Here is a 10153-nt window from a genome sequence, read left to right on the forward strand (position 1 = left end):
GAATTTTGCAGCATAATTTAATAGCCATAAGAAATATTAAGGAATTATGCCTCACGGTTGGGGCAGCTCTCTGGCTAATGTCACTAGATGGCTTTAGTTCTGGGTGCTTAACTGCCTGCAGCTGTTTGGGGTGGTCTTACCTTCTGGTGGCCTTGAGAAGAAATCTGTATGAGTGTATAAAAAAAGAAATCAGATGATGAATGCTTTTATCACACTGAAAATTTATCTTGAGAGGAAACAGTTATTAAACTAGTTAGAAAAATATTACTGAGATATACTTTGTATAGATTTGATTGTATAGAAGTGAGACAGGCTTGAATCTACTGAAAACTGAATCCTGGAGTTTCCTATATTGACTGCTTTTAATGTCTTATATGTCACCTGTTATAAAATTTAAGCATTTGCTTATCGATGATATTCTTGGTGTAGGACTTACTATTCTCCAGAATTCTTTTTTATAGAGGTCATAAAACGGACCAAAGATTAAAGAAAACAAATTCAGCAAATTATTTGAGGCCAATTTTCAGCTTCAGACAGTTTTGCAATCTTCCTCACCAAGGCTTCAGACAGCATCACACTGGGGGCATTTTGAGTCACTTTCAGAAAGTGCTGGAGCCAGCTTTTCCTGACGAGAGCTGTTAACAGAATCTGATGGGTTTTTTGTTTTATTTTTTTAACAATAAAAGCTTACAATGAGCATGTGATTACATTTAGCTTCACCTCCAGGCCCCCATAAACTGTTGCATTTGTGGAAAATTTAAATTTTGGTTACATCTAGAATTTTTTCAATATTGGATGTTGCAGGCTTGCAGTATAGGACAGGACGTTTCAGGGATGCTGTGACGTGAGAAGGCATTCGTGTAACTCCACACGTTCTGTTTTCCAGTGTAGAATCCTGGAGCAGCGGTTAGAACAGGGGATGGTGTTCACAGAGTACGAGAGAATTCTTAAAAAACGGCTAGTTGATGGGGAGTGCGCCACGGCACGTCTCCCTGAAAACGCAGAAAGAAATCGATTCCAAGATGTCCTTCCCTATGATGATGCACGAGTGGAGTTAGTCCCAACTAAAGAGAACAATACCGGCTATATCAACGCGTCTCATATTAAGGTGAGAGGAATGTCCAGGGCGGTAAACGGCATATATGGTTTGGATGCAGCACAAGAATGTGTTCACGTCTTTGTACTCTACAGACACCCTGATTTGAGCCATTGTAACTACGATATTACAAGCTAGGAAATGCAGCTGCTACTGCTAGATGAAAAGGCAAAGTCGCGTGTGTTTTCTGCATGTGGGAGACCACTGTGCCCAGCACTCGGGACACATTGATTTTTCTGGCTTCAGAACATTTTCCTTTTAAATTTGTATGTTCTTCCTAGCTTGTGCATTTTTTTTTAGGCGCTATAAGATGTTGTTTTCACCTTATGCTTAAACTGAGTGTACTTTTATGTCACTCATGTCTGGCTTTTTGATGGTGCTTAGAAAATTTTACTTATAAAAGGTGGCATCCCTTCTCCCTGCATTTAACTCACATCCAAATGCGAAGTGATGATTCACAGCAGAGTCAGTGTCCCCCCCTCGGGTCACACTGGTAGATTCTTTATCTGGGACTGGAGAGATGTCTGGATAGCAGGTGGATGAGTATGTATGGCCAAGTGTTGTAGTTCTCGCCCCTGTTCTGAAGTCAACATTTGATGGCACCCAAGGCTTTCCGCAGACCCGCAGGCCAGGATTGCCATACACTGGGGAATCTTTACCTGCGGTATTCTGTTGTGTCAGCCAGGTCACAATATATTTACAAATTAAGCATTTCTTTGGATTAACTCACCGAGCCTTTTTTGATTGGTTAAGAACCGATAAAGTGTTTGCACAGCTGCTTCAGTCTTCAGCGGTATACAGTGTGAGAGCTGGGGCTGTGTCCCGGGTGGACCACTCACCCATCACTGCCTCTCACCTCCAAATGAAGAAGTGATGAGCCCGATCCTGTAGGCTTCCCTCAGTGAGAAGAGGTAGGGCAGAGGTGGGAGAGGCTCTGGCAGCCTTAGGTGAGAGTGTGGGTGGAACAGGGCGTGGCACAGTGGAATATACTAAGTAGGCGTTCAGAGGGCAGTTGTTACTCTCACCAAATATTGGTGGAGTTGTGATTAGACCCAGTTCTGACTGCACACCTGGTAATTACTGTACTGGCCAGGATCAAGAGGTTAAGTCTTAACTGGAGAACTTCAGTAATGTTAGGGAGAGTTCTCTTGATCTAGAATTTCAGAAGTGAGTTTACAATAAGAAAAATTTCCCTGGAAATCTGACGTTTTCAAGCTTTGAATTCATTGCCAGCATGCTTCAGGAAGCGGACATGTATTTGAAATGTGGGGTACTGCTGGTGTAGTGGCAGAGTAAGCTCATCGTCCACCTGCGGCACCAGCATCCCATGAGTGGCCGGTCCGTGTCCTGGCCGCTCCCTTTCTAATTCAGCTCCCTGCTTAGGACTTAGGAAAGCAGAGGAGGATGTCTCAAGCCGTGTGGAAGACTCAGAGGGAACTCCTGGCTCCTGGCTTTGGAACGGCTCAGCTCTGGCTGCTGTGCTCATTTGGGAAGGGAGCAAGCAGTAGAGGACCTCTCTGTAAAAATCTCAAATAAAAATAAATGAATCTGGGATACTAACATGTTGGTATTCTTTTATTTGTTTGAAAGGCAGAGTTTACAGAGAGAAGAGTATAGACTGAGTTCAACCTTCCTTTCGCTGGTTCCTCATTCCTCAAATGATCCCAACTTCCAGGGCCAGGAATCCTTCGGGGCTCCTGAAGCCAGGAGCCAGAATCCTTCTGGGTCTCCCGCATGACTGGCAGGGGTCCAAGGTCTCAGGCCATCTTCTGTACTCCCAGGCCCATTAGCAGTGGGCGTGATCGGAAGTAGAGTAGCCGGGACTCCAAGTGGCACCAGATGGGATGCTGGCATTGCAGGTGGCAGCTTCTGCTATCCACAGTGCCAGCCACCGAGAGAACTTTGGTAAGAGGAATCATAATAGCAGTGCCAAGCATAATTGACTCAGTTGTAACAACAGGCCTAGGAAAGTAGGCAATACTTTTATTTTTTTAAAATTTCAGCTGTTTTAAGATTTGTTATTTGAGATGCGGAGTGTCGTAAACAAGCTCCCCTTCTACTGGTTCGCTCTAAGGCCCCACGCAGCAGCTGGTGCTGGGCCAAGGCCAAGGCTGGCAGCTAGCGGCGGCCAGGAACTCAATCCATCCCTCCCACACAGGGGCTGGTACTGCTGCCACGAGGGTCTGTACAATGTGTCAGCAGAAAGCTGGAGTCAGGGGTGGGAATAAAGCCAGTTATCAAACCCAGAGAACTGCAGTGTGGTACCTGAGTGCCTTAGTCCCTAGACCACAGGCCTGTCTCAATACTTTGGTTTTTATAGGTGAGAACTGAGATTCCAAGACATTAACCAGATGATCTCAGGTCGTGTTATATTAATTCAAGAGAAAAGATTGAGATATAAACCTTTGTGAATTCTGAATAATCAGTTTGCTTTTTTAGTATTACTATAAACATATACACAAATACATTCATGTATTACATGCACATACAAGTTAACTTTTTTAATCTTTTCTAATTTCAGGTCTCTGTCAGTGGAATTGAATGGGACTACATTGCCACACAGGGACCATTACAGAATACCTGCCAGGATTTCTGGCAGATGGTATGGGAACAGGGTGTTGCCATTATAGCAATGGTGACGGCAGAGGAGGTGAGTACTCGATTCCATGTGTTGACGTCTCAGCCCCGAGACAGTCCATGTTTCCTGTGTAGGACCCTGGCCTTTGCAGGAGATGGCTCTGGGAGAAGGTCCTGTGTGGTGGTGGTCAACCTTCTCATCTTCTAACAGGAAGGTGGCAGGGAGAAGAGCTTCCGGTATTGGCCCCGACTGGGCTCCAGGCACAACACTGTCACCTATGGGAGGTTTAAGATCACCACGCGGTTCCGCACAGACTCCGGCTGCTATGCCACCACCGGCCTCAAGATGAAGCATCTGCTCACGGGGCAGGAGAGGACAGTGTGGCATCTGCAGTATACAGACTGGCCTGAGCATGGCTGTCCAGAGGACCTCAAGGGCTTTCTGTGTAAGTGTTCTGGTTCCTAGATGACCTCCTGCAGAGCCGTTAGACTCGCATCTTTGTGTTGCTGCATAAACTTTAGGCTTTTCAAAATCATTTAGCTGTTCAAAGTAGGAGGCTGCAGAATGCCAGCCCTGACTCTCAGCACTGCCTCCCCCCTGGGCAGTGCTCCCCCTCATCTGGCAGGTGGGCGTGCGGAGGCCCAGGTGGAGGTGCTAACGTGCCCACATCCGTACACAGCCCCTGGGACTGGTCATAGGTGCGCAGGCCTCTTTATCTGCAGCCTTCTCAACCCATGGAGATGGGAAAACTGAGTGCTTTATTTCTTTGATTTTTTTTTCCACAGCGTATCTTGAAGAGATCCAGTCTGTTCGACGCCATACGAACAGCACAAGCGAACCCAGAAGCCCCAGCCCTCCCTTGCTGGTCCACTGCAGTGCCGGCGTGGGAAGGACTGGCGTTGTCATTCTGTCAGAGATCATGATCGCTTGTCTGGAACACAATGAGGTGATGCCTTTCAAATAAAGGAAATCTTCAACATAAAATAATTTGAAAAGTAGAGCGGGACAGAGACAGACCTTAGAGCTTCTGTATGTTTGCAGTGGCTGGGGTTCGGCCAGCCCAAAGTTAGAGCAGGGAACTCGGTCCAGGTCTTCTGGACGGGTGACAGGAACCCAACTCCTTGGGTGGTTACCTGTTGTGTTCCAAGGGTACGTCTTGGCAGGAAGTCAGGATCAGAAGTGTAGTCTAACACAGCACGCTGTGTGACATGGTGACATAGTGGCCTCCCAAGTGCCCACTGCCCGCTGGCTCAGGAGAACACATCTCCCGGGACTGTGGAAATCTCCGGATATTCAGTGTTGTGTGCAAAAGGCTGTTTTCCTGGAGAGTGCAGTATTTGTGAGCATAGGAGACAGAATAGTCGTAAGAAATACCAGGCTGTTTAATATTTTCTGATTCGTTAACTTCTGAATTTGTGGTTAGAACTCTCATTTCTTGGAACACCTGTTGGCTTGTCAGTTAGTGCCAGCCAGAGCTCTGTGCAGGAAATGCTGAGCAGGCACTGAGAGCCATGAGCACACTGCTTCTGCTGAATCTTGGTATTTACAGCCAAAGGAAATCAGTGAGCTTCACTTGGGGAACGTTGAGAAAATTCACATGGATGGTCTGTGTAGTCCGCACGAATGAGGTTCTCACCGGTTATTAATTTGCACAGCAGAGGCTCAGGCAGAGAAGGGCCGTGCACCGCCTGAGCAGGGGAGCATGCCACCTTCATCATGGTCTCTCTCCTAGGTGCTGGACATCCCCCGAGTCCTGGACATGCTGCGGCAACAGCGGATGATGCTGGTGCAGACCCTCTGCCAGTACACCTTTGTCTACAGAGTTCTCATTCAGTTCCTGAAAAGCTCCAGGCTCATCTAAGCTCCCACAGCTTCCACAGGGACCCAGTCACATGGAGCGTTTACAGCTTTTAAAAGACAAAAGTGCTTGCCTAACTCATCCTTTCTCCTCAACACCTGAAGCACATGGCAATCCCCGGGCCTGGTGGTGCACAGGCGTGGTGGCACGGGTCGAGTCGGGGAGTGGTGCCTAGGAGGACTGGCTTGAGGGCACTGCCCTGCTGCGGGCTGTGGGATTTGCAGTACTTGCACACACTTTTGGAGATTGAATTTTCTAGACAGTTCTCTATTTTACTGAAGCTATGCTGGGCAATTCTGGCAATCACTAAAGTGCATAGATCTTTATCCTTAACTAGGTTTTGAAAATGGAGTTCTATTTTATGATTAAAATATTTAGCAGTTTTCTTAGAAGTTGAATTTTCTGTGGTGATGATCTGTAGATATGAGTGGTTCCTGTAATATCTTTGTATTTAAAACTGTGTTATCTTTTTTAAGCTGTGGGTTCCTTCTGGTTTAGTTACCAAACCCAAAACTATAAACAAATTCTCAAAAGTGTTATTTTGAAACACAGAAAGCATTTTTATATTTAGAAAATTTTTTATCCTAAAACTTATATATATTTGTAACTTCTATATTTTCCAGAACAAGAGCTCAACTCATTAAGACTGAAATGAGTCAAATGTAACGGAAAATTGGAAATGAAGGCGCATTATTTTAAAAATGTGAATAATCAGGTTCCTTATATTTCAGTATTGTAAACCTAAAGGAGTTTGATTTTACCGATTGCAAATGAAGTAAAGAACAACTGGATACGATGGCATTAAGCACTTTGTTAAAAACAAAAAAATGGGGGTTTTCCTGTATGTGTTGCTTTTGTAGACGAGACAGTGACAATGGATGTGGTTTCAGAAGTATTCGCAAGAGGAGAAAGCATGTGAGATGAGGAGGAGCAGAGGAAGTGGAGCGCTGACCAGGACGCCAGTACAGTGTTAGCCGGCTCTGTGACGGGGACGGCCAGCAGGCTGACCCACGGAGCTGTGCCAGGGCCTTCAGGGCCTGTCCTTTAGAGTGCTTCCGCCTGACTGTACTCTTCTGTTTGTGACTAAATTTAGGTTTACATTATTACAAGAAACCTTGAGGAAGCTTCACATAATCTTGACTTAAAAAAAAAAAAAAAGGAATAAATTCATCTCTTGTCCCAAAACCACAATCCCCCCTTCAAAACAAAACAAAGCAAAACTTGTCAGTCTCAAGAAATTAATGTGGTACATAAAAGGCACTTGGATTTTAATTCTTAAACCCCTCATTTCAGTTCTGGGGTGCTCATGGCTGCTCAGTATCCCCGCTCCCTCTCCTGTATGGCCTAGCCCTGAGGACCAAGCCAGGCTGAGCTGAGGGGTGAGGCCTTGGCCAGGCTGGCATGGCCCTGTTCATGGTTCTTGATGAACAGGAGGGACAGACTGGTACATTCTGCCCAACATCTGTCTTCTTTTTCCTTCCTAGGAGGTTATTTCGTATAAACGCAGAGCTTCTAAAATGTTGTATCTAGGGCTGCTTCCCTGAATACAACATTCTAGTCATTATTTTGATTTCCATGTCACTTTGAAAGCAGTTTACCTCACTTTTGGGAGTGCTAAATGTGCATTATCAGCTATGACACACAATTTTCTACTTCAGAACCCAACAATCTAAATAAAATTCAGAAAGCAGTCATGAAAATGGGCACACTTCCCACTTAGGAACAAAATACTGATAGCAAAGAAGGAAAGTGTTCCCCAGAGGGCACGAAGAGTTTCTAATGGTGACATTTTCCTTCTCCACACCGCCTACAGGATAGGAATGTTTCCAAAGCGTTTTCTTTCAGCGGTACGTTCTTCACAAATCCTGCGGAGTTTGAACCTTCTGAAGTGTCGCAGTAAGAACATTGTAAAACAAAAATCTAATGAAAGAGTAATATATGGTGTATTTGTGTTCCTGTTATAATTTGATAAGTGAACTTAAGAGGACGAATTATCCTGTTTAAATCTGTAACCCTTAAAATGTTGCTTGTTTGACATCGCTTCTAAGGCCTGAATTCTTTCATTGCAATTAGTCACTATGAAAGGATTTGTGAATAAAAGTTTCTCTTGCTGAACCTGGTTTCCTATGTCTGAGCGGAAAGCGTTACTGTCTGCCACACAGTGCTGTGCACCTCATGAATCGTATTCCTTAACTTCATAGCAAAGTTATCAAAATGATTTTTTTTTTTTTTACAAAAGTAGCTTACACAGTAGTGTGTTCTATTGATAAGTGGGGTCTTTTGGATGAGATGTGCGTTGACAGTGTTGAGTGGAGCAGGTGCTTATTTTGGAACGCTGTTGGACTGTTAACTGCAGTTGTCTCTTCTGGAACATGTACTGTGAAGCATTCAGAAAGCCCTAGAATTTAGTCCTTCAAACCCTGTGCCAGAATGAACGAAGAAGCTCAACCTCGGACACTCTCAGCTGACATGGCAATGTTCATAGTGTTAAACAACTTTAAATGTATATAAAATGCAACTGTTTATAAGAACAGGTTTATTTTAGATTTGTACAAATCGAAGCAGGAATTACTGTAATTTTTATAATTTTTTTTTTATATGAAAACTAGAGAATTGACTCACGTGACTGTGGCAGCTTAGAAGCCTCACACTGAGGGGCCATTTGAACGCAGAGGTTGGGATACAGCGAGTCCAGTTTCTTGCTGACTCAGAGCTGGGAGGCACTAAGTGATGGCCCCCGCAGCTGGCCGCTGGCCTGCCTACATGTGAGACCTGGATTGCGTTTTGGACTCCTAGATCCGTCCTGGCCCAGCCCTGGCTTGTTTCACGCATTTGCGGAGTAAAGTGGTAAACGGATGGTTCTGTTTCTCTGCCTTTTAAACAAATCTGAAACTTTCTCTCCTAGCCCTTTTAATGGCTAGAAAAAGGCCAGAGCCAGGAGACTGGAACACTCCGTCTTCCACACTGGGTGGAGAGCCTGAGTTCTGTGACCTGCTGCTTTCCCAGGCACATGGACAAGGAGCCAGGACCAGCGCCAAGTGCACGTCCAATAAGGGACACTGGTGTTGCAAGGACTTAACAAGCTGTGTACAGTTCCAGATCAAATGCCAGCCATTAGAGTGGATCTCTATGTTGAACTGTATGACACTTGCCTTTGTAAACAATGCTCCAAGCGCTTGTGAACTTTCCTAACTTGTCCTCATAATGCTTGCTTCCGGAAGCTTCAGGCTGCTTCTCTCCCTACTGCCCCTGGTGGAGAGGAGAGGATGCACTCCCTGCTTCTGCAGGCAGCAGCTGAGACTCAGGAGCTGCGGAAGGCAGCCTGGCCAGTATTTTGTGGGAAGTTCCACAGCTGCGGAAACTTGAGAGTTACAAGGGAGGAGAATGTGGCTTAATGGAGGACGTGGGGCTGCTGTGAACCCAGCTGTGAGGCGGGCCAGACATGAGGGAAGGCTAACTGGTGAGTCCCACCTCTCCTATTGCCACCTCCGTGTCCTGGCCACCCCCAGTCATGTCACTGGGAAAAAGAAACAGCCAGCAAGACTCTAAGGGGGAGCAGCTCCAAGGCAGATGTGTGAAAGCACACTGTTAGGTCACATGCATGTAAGATTGCCTGCCTGCCCATGTCACTTCCAGAAATGTTAAAGATTTTAACGTTTGTAATCTGAAATAACAATTATATTTCAAAAAATCGGGTAAATTGAAAAAATTAATCTTGAAGGGAAAAGGGAACAGTCACCACAGATTTTGAATTTATGCTTTAATAATGTGAATATAACTGCATAAGAGGATTCACTGAACTTTTGACTTTTGGCTGCCAGAATATTTCATATCTCTGGAAATTATTAGCTAATGAATGTTTTATCATTATCCCTTAACTTCCATTAAACAGCTGTGATGTTATCAGTAAAATCCCTTGGCTTGGAGTCTGCAGGGCCTGTAACAAGCAGTACACAACAAACAGCATGTTTTCAGTCTAGTAGCCCTGCAATTTGAACTGCATTAGTAGGGGATTTTTAAATTGTAGCAAAAAAAAGCTTTTGTTCCAAGTTTGTGGGTCCCTGAGCCCCATGTGGGAGACTCAGATGGAGTCCCTGGCTCTTGGCTTTGACCTGTTCCAGCCCTGGACACTGCAGTCATGTGCGGAGTGAATCCGTGTGTGGAACATCTTTTTCTTGGTCACTTTGCCTTTCAAATAAATAAATCTTAAAAACAAAAATTCAGGCAATCTTGCTCGAAAGGCACGCTTACTCGTTACTCTTGAGCTGTTTGAAAGTAGAGAAAAAGATATAAAAGATTCTGGAGTGAATGTGGCAAAATGTTCAAACATTATTAAAGCAAAAAATTTATAGGAAACAGTTAAAACAAGATGCTGAAACGAGGCTAAATGTTTAGTGCAGCATCTGCTGCTGGCTTGGGGGCTTACCTCCCATTCTGCAGTGCCTGGTTCACAGCCCTGCCCTCTCCGAGTCGCATCGATTCCTGCCACCGCTTCCCGGGGCACAGGCAGGAGATGCCCAGCTTTGTGCTGGCTCAGCCTTCACTCTTGCAGACATCTGGGGAGTAAGGCAGCAGATGGGAGCTGTTTGCCTTTTAGATAAGATGAAAAAGTAAGTTAAAA

The 10153-nt window shown here is 45.1% G+C and overlaps 1 protein-coding gene across 1 annotated transcript in view; it reads left to right on the top strand.

Moving 5' to 3' along the window:
• The window catches only part of PTPN21 (protein tyrosine phosphatase non-receptor type 21), a 48828-nt gene extending 43293 nt beyond the window's left edge, over positions 1 to 5535 (top strand). The window contains exons 14-18 of the mRNA XM_040975197.1: positions 887 to 1108; positions 3618 to 3746; positions 3885 to 4119; positions 4460 to 4620; positions 5407 to 5535. Of these exons, the coding sequence (XP_040831131.1) occupies positions 887 to 1108; positions 3618 to 3746; positions 3885 to 4119; positions 4460 to 4620; positions 5407 to 5535 (876 nt within the window). The remainder of the gene's footprint in view (positions 1 to 886; positions 1109 to 3617; positions 3747 to 3884; positions 4120 to 4459; positions 4621 to 5406) is intronic.
• The last annotated feature ends 4618 nt before the right edge of the window (positions 5536 to 10153 follow it).

The sequence above is a fragment of the Ochotona curzoniae genome, unplaced genomic scaffold (genome assembly GCF_017591425.1).
Source record: "Ochotona curzoniae isolate NIBS_2020 unplaced genomic scaffold, NIBS_Ocur_1.0 contig_2688, whole genome shotgun sequence".
In the NCBI taxonomy this organism is placed as follows: Eukaryota; Metazoa; Chordata; class Mammalia; order Lagomorpha; family Ochotonidae; genus Ochotona; species Ochotona curzoniae.